At 45.9% G+C, this 18334-nt stretch overlaps 1 protein-coding gene across 7 annotated transcripts in view; it reads left to right on the forward strand.

The window, feature by feature from the left end:
- mahj (LisH and WD40 domain-containing protein mahjong) overlaps positions 1 to 18334 on the forward strand; it is a 130448-nt gene that overhangs the window by 59170 nt on the left and 52944 nt on the right. For all 7 annotated transcript variants that reach the window (XM_075704306.1, XM_075704302.1, XM_075704305.1 and 4 more), the window contains exons 14-21: positions 3211 to 3330; positions 3986 to 4057; positions 5325 to 5406; positions 9189 to 9328; positions 9835 to 9916; positions 10759 to 10874; positions 15865 to 15957; positions 16996 to 17291. In XM_075704306.1, the coding sequence (XP_075560421.1) occupies positions 3211 to 3330; positions 3986 to 4057; positions 5325 to 5406; positions 9189 to 9328; positions 9835 to 9916; positions 10759 to 10874; positions 15865 to 15957; positions 16996 to 17291 (1001 nt within the window). The remainder of the gene's footprint in view (positions 1 to 3210; positions 3331 to 3985; positions 4058 to 5324; positions 5407 to 9188; positions 9329 to 9834; positions 9917 to 10758; positions 10875 to 15864; positions 15958 to 16995; positions 17292 to 18334) is intronic.

An 18334-nucleotide genomic window follows, 5' to 3' on the forward strand; every position in this document is an offset into this window, starting at 1 on the left:
TTAATATATATCAGCAAATTATAGTATGAAAATTGTAGGAGGAATCACACGGAAACATGTTCTTTGTTTTCCCTTGTCTGTACAGTTAATATTTTTGTCAAGTAACTGCGGTAAAACAAAAACGAAAAAATGTCAGCCACAAGAAAGTAACAGCGAAAAAGGCCCAAAGTCAGCACAGCAACATCTGATACAGTTTTGCATGCGTATTTGTTTAAAAGGGCGCATACTATGTTCTATGACAGTGGGCTCTTTCCATTTTTTTAACCCTTTGACACCCAATCCCAAACTGTGCTCATGGGAGGTTGCACAAATATTGCCAGTGACAAGTCACACTCCTTCAGCCTGATGTTGCACTGCTCCCACCGCCAAAGACGAGTTACCAGGGTGTCTACCAACCGAGGAAACCGGGAATTCTCAGGGATCTTGAATGGTCGTGAAAAACTCGGGGAAAACTCCGGGAATTTGTGCTACGATCAGGGAAAATTAGCAGTCATTTTATTGAAAGGGAACGAGAGTCGCCCTGGTGCTGGCTCGAGTAAAAGAGAGGAATCGTAACAAGTTGTCTTTCACGCCTTGTCGTCGGCTGGAGGAGTTGCCAGTGTACAGTCAACGACCGATTTTCTGGACGTGCCATTTTAGGGAAATGCCCGATAATTCAGACGACTTCGTGGCAACACCACGTGCCCCATAGAGTCAACGTATAAGAACATCTGTAATTTCAAACGCAAGAACCCTCGGCCGTCCGATTTGCCAGACTTTTTGCCATGACCGCAGGTCCGAAACGGCATTAATCAAAGCCAATACCAATGTTTTAATTATCTTGCCGCGTCAAACCAGCGCTCTCGCACGCAGGTCTGCTGGCAGCCATAGCCGCCACCGCGGTAACGCAAGGCTTGGCTGCTTCGACGTTCGCTATTAAGGTTCTTGCTGCTCGGTGCCGTTCTTCATTGAAATAATTCGTTGCTGTCAGTAATGGCACCGACTTCGCCTTTGTAATCCTCTCGATTGGCTTCGAAGTTTAGAAGGCATGGCGTGTAGCATAATGCCGGTTCCCGAATGACAGCTTCGCCTCAGCACAGGGATATTACGTGGCAATGCATGCATGAAGTATTGCGGTGAAGCTTAACAGGTGTGGGAAGGAGCAATTGTCACGGGACACAGTATGTATACATAATTATACACGCGTGCACCCACTGTCTCCTGTCATAGTACGAGCACCAATATGCCTAATAGGTGTACAGAGCTTTTTCAGACGTGCCTGTAAGGATTCGAGCCCTTAAGGGCTGTAAAAGTAATTTTTTTCGAAATGCCAAATTTGATACTTCGGACGTTTTCGTGGCCCCTGGGGAGTCCGAAAAATCGGATGTTGACTGTACCACTGACCAAGAGGATGTGACAAATGGTCCGTGGGGCGAACGTGCGGCAGGACGAGGACAAGAACTGAAATAACCGTTGCATTCAGGAATGACTGGGAAAGAAACTGTGCCGCCTCTACTTTGAAGGAGCTTGAGCTCAAAAAGCAGTGTTGGCTGATGAAAAGAGGCAGGTGATCCTCATCCAAACTAAAATAAACTCTTGAAAGCAGTGAAACACAAAACAGAGGCATTGTGCGTGGGCTGAGAGTATGTGAGGACAGTTGAGGTTGACTTTTCAGCTGCTGAGAAAATCTCACTCGTGACAAAGTTCAGGCCTAATACCAATGAATTTGCTATCACTTGATAGAAATAGTCATATCATAAGAAGCCAACAAACATTGACACCAAGGATAACATAGGGGAAATTACTTGTGCTTAATAAATGAAATAAAGAAACGAAGAATTCATGGAAATTAAAGTGAATGAAAAAACAACTTGCCGCAGGTGGGAACCGAACCCACAACCTTCGCATTTCGCGTGCGATGCTCTACCAATTGAGCTACCGCGGTGCTGTCTTCCCATCCACTTTCTTGGGTATTTATGTGTCTTAGTAGAACCCTGGGAGTGTTAGCCAGCGCCACCACAAACAGACCTTGGCGGCGGACGTGGAACGTCCTTTTTGCCGCAGGCGTCACGAGAACGTGATCTTTTTGTGTGAAGGCAACTGGTCAATAAACCCACGTATGCTACCTGAAGGCATCAATGTAGCTGGATTGGAGACCCTCGTTAAGTAATAAACGAGAAGAAAGGGGGTTAACCGAGGGTCCCGATTTTATTAGTCATATCATAAGAAGCCAACAAACATTGACACCAAGGATAACATGGGGGAAATTACTTGTGCTTAATAAATGAAATAAAGAAACGAAGAATTCATGGAAATTAAAGTGAATGAAAAAACAACTTGCCGCAGGTGGGAACCGAACCCACAACCTTCACATTTCGCGTGCGAAGGTTATGGGTTCAGTTCCCACCTGCGGCAAGTTGTTTTTTCATTCACTTTAATTTCCATGAATTCTTCGTTTCTTTATTTCATTTATTAAGCACAAGTAATTTCCCCTATGTTATCCTTGGTGTCAATGTTTGTTGGCTTCTTATGATATGACTAATAAAATCGGGACCCTCGGTTAACCCCCTTTCTTCTCGTTAATAGAAATAGCTCATTTTTGAAAATATTTGCTTTTGCATGTATCTATTTTTATTCGTTTTTGAAAATGTTCAACTCGATTTGCAATAACATTTAGCATTTTTCTTTTTCGAAGATATTTGCTGTGCATTTTACTATCCCGTCCCTTCAATTTTCTATTTTTAATAAGATAAACACTACTCCTTGTTATTCAAGCTGGATTATTATTTTTTTTTCTTCAAATGCTTACTTGAGAGTGACAGCATCGAGCGACGTGGTGTCAGCCTGTCTTGACATAAAATAAAGTTCTGTGTCGCTCAGGAAAACCTGGAGAATTCAGGGAACTTGAAATTGTTAACTTGGTAGACACCCTGGTTACTGTCAGTAATTGGCTTTGGGTTAAATTTTCAACCCTAAGGGCATTAGTGTCAAGGGCATTAGAAGTGGGCAAAAACTGTGTGGTCGTTGGTCTTAACTGTGCACTGGGAACGCTGTTCTTCCAGTGAAATGTTAAGTTTTGAATGAATAGCCTAAACTGATCCAGTGTTTGTCTTAATCTAGTCAGTCAGTATGAAACAAACAGAAGTCAACTGTATCCTGATTTGGTGCAATGAAGGGCACTGAAATGTTTTCGTTTACGTGAATGCATGCTTCCCTTTCCTCCGGCAACAGTTAGGAGGCAGCGTCGGACGAGTCGTGTCGGGCAGCGTGCGGAAGCGGGCTGCAGTCAAGAGCGGCGAGGACTTGCTGAGCAAGATGTGGAACTGCGTCCGGGCCAACAACGGCATCATGGTACGAGCAAATTGACCTCCGCACTCTGAAAGACGGCACTAAATTCTGCGGTTACCCGCTGTCGGGAATGCGCTGTACTGATCCTTTGGACACTACATAGTTTTGTGGAGGGAAGTTGAGTGCTAGTACCCGCGGAAGCCAACGGCATGACAGTTTGGCCAGCAAGGTCAAGATGCTATGCCAATTGTTTCGTTGTTTTGGGGAGGACCATATGAGATGTGTCTACCATCTGTACTGCCACGTGCACTGATATTCATGGAATGCCGTTTCCTCCTTCACCAATGCCCGCTTGGGTGCCGTAGAGTACCAGCAGTCCTGGTTATCTGTAGGCTTAGGTGAGTGTGTACTCACGATGGTAATCGGATGTGCACTGGTAATCAAGATAAACCTGTGGGGTAATCGAGCAGGCCTGGAAAGGCTGCAGCTGAACTCGATTAGCTCCCGTTCATACTGGTAACTATTAAGACAGTACTTCAGCCTGCACTTGGCCTAAGCTGCTTCAGGATGAGTCTGAAATAGCAGGACAACCAAAGTTTGAATATTTGTTCTAATTGATGGCAATCCGCAATCCACTGCAGTTGCTCATGCTATGATACTGAAGTCAACATTTTCTCAGCCGAAGGGATGTGAGAACGCTATTTTTAACTCCATGCAGGTGTTGCTGAATCTGCTGACTGTGAAGAGCCCTATCACTGATGCGGATTCCATGCGTGCCCTCGCTTGTAAAGTAAGTCCTGTCACAGTGTGTGTCAAGCAGTTGTATCCTGCTAGTGAAAATCACCGTATTCGCTTGGATGTAGTGCGGCATGCGGCTCGGTGCCAGCAGACTCATTCACTGGGCCTCTGAGATTTTCTGAGTTCTGGCAGTCTGCTGGCACCTAGACGGCAGCCAGCTAGTTCCGGTCCCGATAGGAAATCACATGGGCTTGGATCCCAAGACCATGGAGGAGACAACCGAAAGCTGCCAGAAGTTTGCAAAATCGAACGCTGGGGCAGCTGGCCATAGGATAAATGTAAACATGCTACCAGCATGGCAGCACCCGGCAAGCCCGGCAAGCCCGGCGCACGCTTGGTGTAGTCGGCCCATTTATGCTTTGTCAGCTTAAAAGTATATAGTTGCATTCATGCATACGATCACTTTCACGAGGAAGAATGCGCACTGGGCCAACCTCACTTTGGACAGTGCAATAAGATGCGAAATTGCGCTTAGATGATTGTATCCCCGATTGTGATCGCTCGATGATGCCTGCTCGCAGCGATCACGTCACCCACTGGCGACATTCATGAGTTAGCGTTGCGTCGTTACTTGACAATACATGAAAAAGCAGGATGTCGGGTATGCTCTATATGCATAGAATTTCGTGCCTGCCTGCTTGGGCTTCAATTTCAGAAAGTTTGTTTTGCCTGATGGTGCTTCTCATTTTGGACCTAAGGAGCTGGGGATGTGGCTGGCGCATGAAAATGCACGCCGCCTGTGAATAGCGAAAACTTTCACTCGAAAAATGATATTGGTCGCGATCATAAGAACAACAAGCTAATTTATGTGTGCCTATTACTCAACCTGTGAATTCTTAACATCAACGGCTTGCACTTGGAACACATATCTGTTTCGAGCTGCCACCCGAGGATACGAGAGACGGAGCAAACACGGGCTAGCTGCAACGACTTCGCTAACTGCAGAAAAAGGAAATATCTCCACATACATACGCGAGATATGTGAGAAGGAACACCACCAGAGAAAGACGAACTGAAAATGCACCGCAATGTGTATGAATGAGTGTCTGCAACTTGTGTGGAACACAATGCAGATAACAGGCGTGTATGAGAGTGTAGTACAGTGTTCACTCCTGGGTTAATTTTTTGCTAATGCTGTGTTCCCATCTTTTTTTCCCAACTGTACTGTGGGTTCCACTCTGTAATTACCTCTGAGCCTCAAATGGCAGCATCACCTCATTGGTTATTTGTGAGCATTAATTCTTTCTTGTTCATTACAGGCGCTGTGTGGCTTGGCCCGCTGTAGCACAGTGAAACAAATCATCAGCAAACTCCCACTCTTCACCAGTGGCCAGCTTCAAGGTGAGCAACATAGCCCGTGTGGTTGGCAGCAGAGTGACGACTTCTGCTTATCAAAGCGAAGCTTTCTAGGGGAACCTTTCCTGATTTTGTTGACCGTGGTTACTGCTGCTGTCATGGCAAGTAGCTAACTCGCAAGTGCCTTATATGAAGCCCCCATATGTTCTTTACTTACTACTGCGCCAGTGGTTGGCTCTGTTCTCTACAGAATTGCTGAATCAATTAATGAAAGTTTTCATATCTATCCGAAGCTAATGCGCATCTTTTTTTTTCCGAGAAAATGGGTCCGAAAATTGCCTCCGCATGACAGTCAGATACAAAACCAAAACAGCATTCACAGCATCTGCAACAGCCTGCCGCCATCGGACATGCTGTCATCGCTGTGACGAAATGGCAACAGAGCACGTGTTTGTGAAGGTTGCTGTCGGTTCATTATAGTGTTACTATACTGACTCTAGAGGAAAAGCCAGGCAAAAAGAAGTGGCAGCTGCAAAGATGCCACCATATTGCTGCCTCCCATTTGCATAATGCTAAAGTTAATCAAAATGCGCAGAAACAAGCATTTTCTCATAGCAAATACATATAGATAATGTGTGAAGTTCATTCCACACACTTTTGAGAAAAGTTTTTCGACTATTTATAAATCTTTGATGCAAAACTCACAGTATGTAAAAGGATGTGTTTGCGAGCGCCTGAACTGGATGGCACCACCATACTGAGGGAGGTCGCATTGATAGCTCGTCTTGTCTGAATCGCATCTGATCATCTGCGCCTGCATGCCTGCACAGAGTAGCAACATGGCGGCGGTGCCCTTGGGGTTACCAATTTCAGTGCACGGGTGCCATGCGGGGAGCTTCTGTCGAGTTGACTCTAGAGTTTTCCTCTAGAATATTCATTCGGTGACTAGCAGGTGGGCCTGGCCTTCGAGATCTCCCTGGCACAATATTGGCGGTCACGTCCAGGTCGCACTTGCACCTTCTTGCACGACTTGGGTTCTTGCGCGCACGGCTTGGCTATGCATGGTGGTGTGCAAGATTTGCGCATTCGCTTCTCACTCTTTCTGCGGAGCACCGCGCAGGCTGGCAGCTGGGCGCGGCCTCCGAGATTGCATTGGTAGCAGTGCATTCTCACAGAGGCCACAAGCCGGCCGAGCCAAGCCGTGGCGATGAAGTCCGCTTGCCTTTTCGGTCACACATTGGAGCACTATGTTCTGTTCCCCGTGCTGTTCGACCACAACGAGCCAAGTGGAAAGCAGAAGCGAAAGATACAAAGGGGAGATATCGAAAGGCTGTCGCATTGGTTGCCAAGAACTTTTGGGTTGCGCATGCCGAAGATTCTTTTCTGTTTTATTAGAATTACGTCGCGCATGTGTCCATGTAATGGTTCTGCGGCCCGCGAAGCTGTCTTCTAATGTCCATGTTTACAATTGTGCACCCCAATGTGCATATATCGCAGTTCTAAATGGCAATAATGGATATACTGAAGCAAATAACGAAATAATTTCAGTGCCCCCTTCAACTTTGTTATAAAGAGGTTCGAGTGTATAACCCTGGTGCCTTTCGACGAACTAATATATGAGGTCCAACTTTGAAAGTCGTTTTTTGATAACTTTTTCTTGCTTCCTGCTTTGCTTGTGTTGCCGATTTTTTCAGGACTGCTAGGTTTATTTCAATTCCTTTTTTTTCCTGACGGTGAACAACCAAGGGCGATAATGATTGAAGTGCAAAGTTTGATGTAAATAAATGTTTTCACTGAGTTTGCCTCATTTGTATTACAGTCGAACCCACTTATAACGATACCTGTTTTAACAATATATCGGTTATAACAGTGAGAAGCTGCTGCACCGTCAACTTTTGTATGCTTACCATGGTGAAATAACCTGCTTGCTACAGTTCCCCAATGCCGCACAATCGGTTATAGAAATGAAGTCCGGCTGCTGGTTGTCCGTGCCGAAAGGTAGTGAAATGCAATCTCCTTTAAAAGAAAAAAATGAAAATGAAAATGAGAGATTCGAGCCGCTGAACGATGGCCTGCTGCCCCAACAGCCGCTGCACACTCATTTTCCAGCCTTCTCCCACACCCCTCTCCCATCGCCCTTCCACCCCTCCGAACAGGAATGGGCTGTGCCCATAGCTCTATGCCGTGCCACCCTCCGAAACACGAATGGACCACGCCAACTGCGCTGCTCCCAGATTGCTCGCTGGCTCCTCGTTCAGCGCAGTTCTGCAAACAGCTTAATCACTCGTGGTCATCTTTGTTGATTATGTTGAAATTGTTCCTGGCCGCATAGTTTCTCAGCCTCGTTTGACTCGCCGCTGTCACGGAAGATGGCTGATCCGCCCGCGGATCATCGGCAATGGACGACATTGCTGGTGAAAAGAAAGCGCACGGCTGTAGATTTGGAAATTAAGTGCTTGTAACCGATGAGGCAATCGTCGTGAATGTGCTTGCATTGGATAGCGACAGCAACGACAAAAGCGATGTCGCGGTAGGGCAGGTTGCCTCAACGTTGACCTCGCAGGAGGCCCGCCGGATGATTCAGTCCGTCCGGTTCTTCGTTTTCACAAGGAACCTTCCGTTGCATCACTTGTCTGCCTTGGAGAAGGATGTCAGCAAGCTTTGAATAAAGCATGCAAGGCTGATGGACATAGGGTTTTCTCGTGCAAGCCAGTGAGAAGTATGTGGCGTGTCAGTTGTGGGGATCTCCCCTCAGCGTTTCTTTTGGATTTCTCAAGCTGACAGGCTGCCACAGCAACCTTCTCGCATTTTTTTAAAGGCCCCTTTTGGGGCAACCAAAGCGATGCCTTGGCGGAGCTTGCGTATCGCTTGCCACTCATGACCCCTCTTAGCAGTTGTTATAGCAGTGTCATTCTTTTAACGCCGACAGCCGCGGCTTGTTACACGCGATCGGAATGTCCAGGAAACAGTTAACTGGTGACCACAATCAGCAGCCGGACGTAGGAAGGTGGTGGGGAGGGGCACTGGCCTCCCCGCCATTGTGGTTTTCTCACAGCAGCCCTGCCATCCCCCTATTTTATTTTTTTCGTGCAACATAGTTATAACAACTATCGGTTATAACAATGGAATTTTCGTGGCACTTGAATATAGTTACAAGTAGCATCGACTGTGTACACAGCTGAAACATCTCGCTATCCCCAAACCTTGCCTCATCTCTTATTTATTTATTCAAAATACCTTACAGGCCCGAAGAAGGGTAAGGGAAGCTTAAAAAATTTTTACGCAGTATAAAGAGCAAATAATTATACAAAACATAAAGCGCTTTGTTAATACAAGGAAGAGTCAAGGTTGCCCAGTATTTTACGTCAATTTTGACGGTTATATTATTTATTTATTTTACTTTACTTTTTCATTATGGCATCTTTTGCAGACCTTGTATTACTTTGGGACACTGAACCCAATAAATCTCCAGTTGGGGGTTGTTGCTTCCATGCAATCACTTTCCTTTTTCTTTTCTTTTTATCTAGGAGCAATGGGGAGCTGTCTTCAGGCATTCTCTTCGCGAATTGTAATGTTTGGTCCTTTCTCTCCTTTATAAGTCCAGGAAAGTGATTGCCTGATACGATTGCTGCGCCAATTATGCCAAAGTGTGCTGAGAGACGAAACCTTCTGGCACTTGATACTTTCTGGCAATGTTAGAATTATTTGTGCCCTGCCTTTGCCAGAAGTTGTTTTTGCCATCTTTACAGGAAAAAGAAAGCTACAGAATGCAAACTCTCGAAATACATCATTTGCTCTCGTCTTTTGCTTCTCACTTGTGGTTGCAGTGCTCATGCGAGAGCCTGTCCTCCAAGACAAGCGGCAGGAGCATGCCAAGTTCTGCACCTCCTGCATCGAACTGGTGGAGAGGGTGACCGGGGCACCCCTGAGCCCTGGGATGGAGTCCTCATTGGCCAAGATCAACAAGGTGTGTCCATGTGTACATGCGTGCAAGCACATTTGTACATTCCAGAAGAATCGCTAGTGCTTGCACACCTTTGAGAATGTACAACACTGTGTATATTGTGTGCATGATCCATTTGGACAAAGTTCTTTTGCGAGAGCACGGCTGCTGGATGAAAAAAGGTGCGGCCTGCCGCATTGCGCGGGCTGCAATGCGAGCAAACGCGAGAGCCGTAGTACCATTCTCAGCTTTTTTTTTTTCTTCTATCTAGCAGCCGTGGCTAGAGAACATGACAACGTTCCAGAAATTTCAGATACAGTGTGGCATTTCTACTGCCGAGCGATAGACTGATAACATTTTCAATGTGATAAAAGAAACAAAACAAAACAAAAAAGACTTTTGGCTTCAAAAAGTGCAACGATGTACGCTTTGTAGCTTCCGGACCACAGTCAGCTGTCGGCTGTTTATTTCATCCATGGCTCACACTTCAGAGTTTGCACACCTATGTTGCTTGCTGTCTCCCGTTGCAGTCCGAGGTGGTGGCACAGACAAAGATCAGCTACCGCGAGAAGGACCTCCTGCAGCTCATATACCAGCACCTCCAGGCCAAAGGTGGGTCGTTGCCCCCCCCCACCCCCCCTGTGCTCTTATTGCATGGAACTGCTGCTCTCTCTGCATCAAGCAGCAAACTGTCTTGTGCGCAGGGCTTTTGGTTCTTTCATAGGGACACTAAAGAAAAACGAAATCATCTTGAAACGATTCAATTTTAAAAATTTTTGCAGAGCTCTATTTGCATTTATTTTGATCGAGAGGGTTGATGAATACAAGAAAAGATTCAGGTCAACTTTTTTAAACTTATTTGTTTCAGGCCAAAACCCCAGCTCTCGTTACTTGACTCCAATTAATTAAATGTTACGGTTAAGTTGACCGTGACCGAAGGTCCCGGCTGGTGCCCGTACATTTACGGTTTAAAACATTTATTCTGATCCTGAAATTGGCCCACAGTGCGCAATTTGGACTTAGCTAGTCAGCCTGCATGTACTTGACTCTAATGGTGACTCCAAATATTGGGGTGCCACTGTTCTCACTGTACTAGGGAGCGGTGAGTGCATCAAAGACATGACTTGTTGCACCAAAAACTGGGATTTCCAGCTCATTCAGAAGCGAGAATGGCAGCTCATAACCAATGATTAGTACTTAACTGATTCTATCGGAGGCATTTCAAGAAAATTGACCTGAAAATTGCCTGAGCGTTACAATCAGATAAACTGAAACCGTGTTTGTAGCATTAGCAACAGCCTACTGTAACAACCAGCATTATCGCCACTGTCATTACAAAATGGCTGCAAAAACAAATTTTTGTGATTTTTGTGTAGGGTAGCATTGACGGCGTGCGGCTTTCAGGCTTCAATGAATTTTGATGCATGGCAGAAAGTTTCATTCTACTTTTGCAGGTTTGACGGACACTGCGGCCTTGCTGCAAAAAGAGGCGGGATTACCTGCACGGCCCACGTGTGGTAGCTCGGCTCAGCCCCAGTGGTCGGCCAACACTGTCTGCACCCCACGAACAGTGAGTTGCTTCATCTTTGCCTTCTGTTGGCTGGTGTAGCGCTAGGTTGAGGCATGTGCTAATTTGAGGTTACTGTGCTTGCATCATGGAGATATAAGAGCAGACGTTTAAAAGCTTCAAGAACGAAGCAAGAAGGGCAGCGCTCGGTGATTCAAGCACGATACTTGGAGTGCATGGGTGCCGGTGTTACATAGGGGCCACGAAAACATCCTAAAGGTCTAGCAGCCCAAAAAAGAAGAAAAAAAAAAGAACAGGTGCATGTCTTTTACTGCCCCCAGGGACCCAAATCAGCACTCACATCTGAAGTAGGTCTGAAGGCCTACCATCGTACTTAGCACATGTATCGGCGTGCAGGAAACAGTACTGTCGCCGACCGTTTATTCGGACATCACGGGGACTGCGGAAATGTCCGAATAAGCAGGTGTCCGAAAAAGCAGATTAAGAAAAAAAAAAAAGAAATCCTTTATTTCCACATACTTATTCGGGCTCGGCAGCAGGCTTGAACAAACCGTGAATGCGCCGTTGCACACTGTTCCGTTTACACGCACTCAGGTAAGCCTGCATCTCGGAGAGGGTTGTACAGTCACTATAGGTGGCTGAAAGCACAGTCACTGCTTGTACATGCTGCGCATGTGACGGCAGCGTAGCACATGGTGCGTCGTCTTCCGACTCGAAGTCATCGTCCGGCGGTGCAGCAGAAACGTGACAAATGATATCGCCGTCGTCGAATTCTGCGCATGTTAATGCAGCACTGTCAGCACCTGTGAAACTGTCAAATGAGGCAGTGTCTGGAATCGCAATGCAACCACTGCGCAGGTCTCGGCGGAACATTTTCGGCATGAGTAGGGAGCACATTGGAAGGCGACAAATCCTAGGCTTCCCGGCACCTGCTTGCCGGTGTTCCCCAGCGCAGTCTGCGCGGGCACTGTCGTCGGCACCATTAGACACTCTATGCGATGTTTCCATATGCCTTGTTGGATCACCCTAACCTCGACACAGCACACAAAGTAAACACCACCACGCCGTCACTGCGACGCCAGTCGCACAAAAGAAAAACGTGGCCTACTCGCAGCGTCGTTCACCAAGAAAAAAAACAATTCTGCTGGAGTGTCTTGACATAACTTACTAAGCTGAGACCGAATCTGATGTAGCCACTCTATCAAACCAGGCAGAAATGATAATGTCATCATCATTTCATTTGCATCATCATTTGCAGTATCACCACTCCGTGGGGCAGCAAGGAAGCTCCGTTCAAAACAAAAATGGCGTTCAGCAAGTCGAACCATGCAGCGGTCAGAGTCTGTGCACGGTGCTCTCGATCGAGTTGGCTCAAGGAATGTCCGAAAAATCATACGAGAGGTTGCAAGGCGTCCAAACTTTCGGCAGTTGTGATACATTATGGTCTATGGGGAGAATGGGGGGGGGGGGGTGGTGCTGCGAAGCAGACCGAATAATCGAGCATGTCCGAATTTTTGGAGTCCGAAAAATTGGACGGCGACTGTATATGCACGAATGTATACTTAGGGAATACATACTGTGTCTAGGGTCACCAACTATCGAGTAGACGAAGTCGGGACGGGGGAAGAGGAAGGGGGGTAGCTGACAACAGCCAACCCTGTCAGTGCCACGAGCTGCTAGTCAACATGAAACAATGTTGAATCTTTTTTTTCTTTTTTTTAATCCTGCCGTGTCTTGTTTACAATAAGGAAGGTGCAGTATGACCCAGCTACCAATACAGGTAGATGTGCTGTGACCAGTAGGGCCTACAACGTAACTAGGACCACGAGAGAAACAATGCTGGTTTTACCATGTATATGACGATGCAACATAACAAAAAAAAATTGCAATCCAGCTGTCGAGTATAAAAATGGAATCTAGCCTATTTATTGTTGTCGAGTAAAGAAAAAAAAAGTGATAGTGGAGACATTTGGCATTCCCAACTAGGTCTAGTCGTTAGACAGAACATTTACTCAAATGTTGGGACTGCCGTAATAAATTTGCCAAGGTTGGCAACCCTAAAGGCACGTTCACACTGAAGGGGAAGCGGCCAAAGCAAGAAGTGGGCAAGTGGAAAGCAGGTAAAACACCTCGCCAGCCGGTTAAAAGCGGGCAGGAAAACAAGGTGGTGAGCCCGATCGCTCGCGGACCGATTTTTATCCGCCTGCCAGAGCTCTCCACTTCGCTGCAGTCAATCAGAGCACCAGACAGTGGTGGCGTGGTGGCGACGGCAGCGCACGCATGGTGAGGTCAGACGACCGGTGCCACGGCATGGCGACATGTGTGCTGCGAAAGCACTAGATGAGAAGGCTGCCCGCCACCTCTTCAGCGGTGTGGGCAGCGAGGCAAGCCGACTGATCTGAACAGGCCAGCACGCTAGCTGCCTCACCACACTGAAAATCCGCTTGGCCGCTTAGACGCTCTGCTTTCGGTGTGAACGTGCCCTAATTGTGCCCCGTGACAGTGGCCCCTCTCCACTCCCGGTATGCTTCACCGCAGTACATGGCGTATGCTTCACCGCCTAACACTGCTGTATTGCGGTAAAACTAACTTTTACGAACTGGCATTATGCAATGCATTATGCACTACTCTTGACGTGCTTTCCGCACTTTGAAGCCATCGACGACGATGACAGAGGTAGTTTTGGCGCAATTGCCGACACCAGCGAATCCTTTCAATGAAAAATACAGCACCAAACAGCAGGAAGCTAGGTAGCGAATGTCAAAGCAGCTAGGGCTGGTGTTTCCACGGTGGTGGCTACAAACCTGCAGTCATGGCAAAAAGTCCAAAAAGTGAGACGTTGAAGGGTTCCAGTGTCCGAAATTTGAGACATTCTTATACACTGGTGCTATGGGGTACTGGCGGTACTGCGAAAGCGTCTGAATTGTCAGACATGTAAAAAAAAATTGGGCTTCCAAAAAGCCGGTTGTTGACTGTAGAATGAAAGTGAGGGCTTTTAGTGACGCATTGTGACTGCATTTGGCCCTCTATCATTCATCCAGCACTCTCTGGCAACCCACAAGAAATCAATTGTGAATTTATTGTTATCTGGCAACTCTTTTTTCCCTGCATAATGAATCCTCCCCCCAAATTGACTTCAACTTTTCTGGAAGAAAAGTGGATTAATTATTTGAGTAAGTATGGTAGAATGGTGGGCACGAAAGAGTGCCCTGAGAGTTGAGTTAACGTGGTATATTTTGCAGAAGAAAGGTGCAATATCTTTCCACATAGCAACGTACTAGGTAGCAATATACTGGGTAGGTCAAGACTTGTTTTCACTTGGCTGACACTGGGAGTGCGGGAGTAGGTAAGAGTAAATAGTGCAAATGGAACGGTTTTGCTTGGAATGGTTTTGCATTGCTTAAAGGGACACTAAAGCGAAACAATAATTCAGTTTAGACTAATGAAGCATTGTTTGAGAACCCTGCAGGCACTCATTTCAAAAAAATAGCTTGATTATTAGATGAGAAAATGAAGGTCCAAGTATCAGTATTTGAATTTGTGCCGAAACCCCAGCGCCTGTACGTCAGCATGACGTCAGGGATTCCAAAGTATATCTTTGGATTTGGGCCGCGTTGGCTGAATAAAGGTTCCCAAAACTTGCCATGTTTAATATTTGGTTCCTTTAGAACACAATGTAGTCAGTCTGTGCTGCTATATATAATTAGTAGGCCCTATAAGATGCCATCAAAATCCAAGACGTCACAGCCCCTAGGTGTGGAAACTTAAGTAGGCGTCACCACCCGTATTTCGTTTTTGCGCTTTTTCTGGCTTACCAAACATCTTAGCGTTTCAAGAGTGGTGTTTTTGGTGTCGTAGAACGGTTATTTACTGATGCAGAAGAAATCATTTCTCACTTATCCCTTTAAGTACTATTTACTGTAAATGATATTGCTCAAGGGTACCATAGTGACAATACGCATTCGAGTTTAGATCACCATAAGGTTTTTAGAGGTTCAGCATTGCAATTTGTTGGGCATCTTGGTAAACTGACTTGGAAAGCATATTTAGCGCCAGCAGACAAGGACAGAAGGACAGAAGGTGTCGTCTCCCTTATGCTTTCCAAGTTTCATGTTGAAAGGAGCCAGTGAAAATTGCAGCAAATTTACCCAAGTGTATGATTAGCATTTTTAATATTTTCAGCATGGATTTGCCAAGAGAAGTTTTCAGGAATGGGGATGGCTCAAGTGTTTGTAACAAACAGCTTGCATTAGTGGAACTTGGTTAAGTAGATTGTCACTTAGAAAATTACTGTAGATATGAAGCAAAACGCTAAAAAATCTACACAACTTAACAAAGTTTAGTCACTTACTCCAAGAAAAAATGTTACTATCAATATCAGATTTCAGAGTCAGTACCAGTTAGAATCACGTTAAATCAGTTAAATTGCGCAGTTGTCTGCACGTAGCTTTATTGCGGAGGAAATGCGATTGGATAGATTGTTAATGTACGTAAAGAATATCGGGGATCTCAAAATTTAATCCTATGGAAGACCGGCAGTTAAAGGAAAGTCAAGGAATCGCAATCACTAGTAGTGACAACCTGCCTGCAGTTATGCAAAATTTTGATCCATTTCATTATCTAAAGAAGGTGCTTGTTGGCAGAGTATCTGCTGTCATAATGAGTTCATAACTGAAACATTAGAATTCTTTTTTCCCCGTGTTCTTTTTTTTTTTTTTTTCGCCATGTAGACAAGATTGCCCATCACCGAATTGAGATTGCTTGGGAGCAACTTTTTGTTTACTTAGGCAGCATTACAACAACACTGGTGGGCTGCAGTTGTCATAACTTTCATTGTGCATCTGCTTTCATCAAGTTACTGCTTCTGTTTTTTTTTTTCTTTCTGTCTCGATCATTTTGTTCCATATATACCAAGGGTCTGCTGTATCATTTTGTCTGTCCACTCAGCAATTGACATTTGTGTGGTTCCAGCGTTTCCTTACATTGTATGAAATGCGAGTCTGCAAGCTTTCACTGTGCCCTCTGTTTGCAGGTCCGGCCACTACGGTCGGGATCATTGGGTTCTGCCTCCCTGACACCCAACTCGTCGGCGGAGAAGGTTCCATCGGTGACCTGTCTGAGCAGGGTGAGGGTGCGGTTCAATAGCCCACACACTCTTGACGCTACATTATTCACTCTTGACGCTACATACAGACAGGCTGAGTTACAATTGCATCTCATACATATATAACAGGCTACGCTATGAAGGCCAGGGAGACTTCTCTCACCTCTCGTATTCATCACCAGAAAATAGTCACACGTGAACGAGAGGTACACAGGATGGCTTTTTCATTTTTTAATCATTAACAGAATTTTTTAGAAGTCATCTGTGGCACATAGCAAAAATCTGCTCATTGAGTTTGATTACACAAAGAGATGACCATTATTTGCGCTGAAAATAAAATGTATAATTGACTATTAAACAAAATTTCACTTTAGATTTTTCTTTTGATTTTCACGATCCGATTCCTGTGCCCCCTCCCTACTCTACCGATTAGTGTTCATATTACAATTTAACTAATGTTCCATCAACTTTTAGAAGAACAAATTGTGTTCAAGAAAAGTCTTGCCTGTCAGTCTTTGAACCTTGTATTGGAAATCACCTGATGGTGAAAGGACGCAGCGAGGGTACCTGTTTCATACAAGTTTCTGAAGCATGTGAAATTGGCAATGGCAAAGTCACCGAAGAAGTCCCTTTTCAAGTCACTGATCTAGAAAACAATCTTTTGCTCCTCAGTCATTGCTGTTCAAAATTTGCTGCTGCTTGTGTTCAGCATGTAAAGGCCCTTAATCGTTAATAAAGCGCAAATGTATCCCCGTGGAGAAATATGCTCGAGGCGGACATTAAATAAAATATTTGCTACAACCTCTTCTCCCCTTCTGCCCCCTACGCATTGGGTCTGCAGGTTTGTACGAATTCAATGTTCACAGTTTGGCTGGTGCACTAATTGTGCCACAGTCCACACACTAAACACTTCGATGCCCTGTGGCATTGTGTTGCGTGGTTTGCTGTAAGCATGGAGCTTTGTATAGCATAGCACGACTGTCTAGCAGCATGCACAGAAAATGTGAGATGCCTGCAATAATTATCCTTGTGGTCCACCGGTGCTTGTCTTGCACGCAGAACGGTGCCGTGACCCCCATCCGTGGGGACTCAAGCAACGTCCCACGGCAACTGCAGAACCATGTGATAACGCCCGCCCCCTCGCCGTCGATGCCGGCACTCCAGAAGCGCAGCGGCACGTACCAGCCATCGCCAGTGCTCAAGCGGCTGTCGTACACGTCGACGGGATCCACCATGCCCACCTCGCACCCGCCGCACTCGCTGTCGCTGGACATGATCGTCAAGGAGTACCTCCGGAACCAGCACGCCCTATGCAAGAACCCTGTGGTGGCCTGCCCTCCCTTTGAGCTGTTTGTGTGAGTACCGCACGAACTGGTGTATGGTCGAAACAATTTATTTTCTGTGCCGCTCCGCAAGCCATTTATGGCACGCGCTGCATTACCACCCTAGGCACCGTGCATCATAAATGCAGTTGTCGCACAAGCAAAGTGTTCTTTTCAAACAGGTGTCCGAAGTCAATCGCGCTGCGAAATGGTCTTCGATATGCAGATCTCAATGCTAAGCCTAAATGCCAGCTTCATCCAAAGGAGCAGTACCCCACGTGCACATCAAAATGCCTGTCGCACGTTTTTATCCTGGATGAGGTAGAAATCGACACAGTGCATCAGGAATTAATGTGTTTGTACGGAAACTGCAAGGTGCCCACATTCATGTGTCTGACCCACACATTGCGTATGACCGTGCCCTGCGTTATGTCGTTTAAATGGCCACTATCAGCATCCGTCGGCAACAAAAGTGGACCAAGCAGACGCTGCTAAATTTTGATATGGCTCTGAGCTTGCAGAACTTGAGAGCTGATTCCCACTCACATGTTACAAACCACTTTAACGCGCAGGAATGAATGGCACTCCTCTGAGTGAGGAATCTTGCACGCTACTGCACGTCGGTCTCTGGCATACTGTCGAAGTGTGTACGTGGCACACAATGCCTTTGTTAACTCCAAAGTGACATACAAAATTTCTTCTCTCAATCAATAACTTGTGAAAGTGCATGGGGACAAACAAGATGGGGTTGGTTTTGTTCTGACCAATCGCAGTACCCTAAGGTGCCATTCGGGGATCCCCTTTAATCACCTGATCAGTAAACTTGCAAAAACTCACTGAAATATTTAAAATTCTCAATTCATTCTGTGGCTCTATGCTTTTCATAATGCTGAAGACGCAAGAAATGGAGTGAAACTAAATTTTGAATGGACAAAATGAACTGGCGCCTGAATTCCTCGATCGCTATAAATTATTACAGCACCTTTTGTGCAACCTGTTCAAAATAAACTCCAAGTATAGCTCGGCTTCTGAAGTGAGAAAGGAGAGTATTCACATATCCGTGAGACGGTGGTCAT

This window comes from Dermacentor variabilis, chromosome 9 (genome assembly GCF_050947875.1).
Source record: "Dermacentor variabilis isolate Ectoservices chromosome 9, ASM5094787v1, whole genome shotgun sequence".
In the NCBI taxonomy this organism is placed as follows: Eukaryota; Metazoa; Arthropoda; class Arachnida; order Ixodida; family Ixodidae; genus Dermacentor; species Dermacentor variabilis.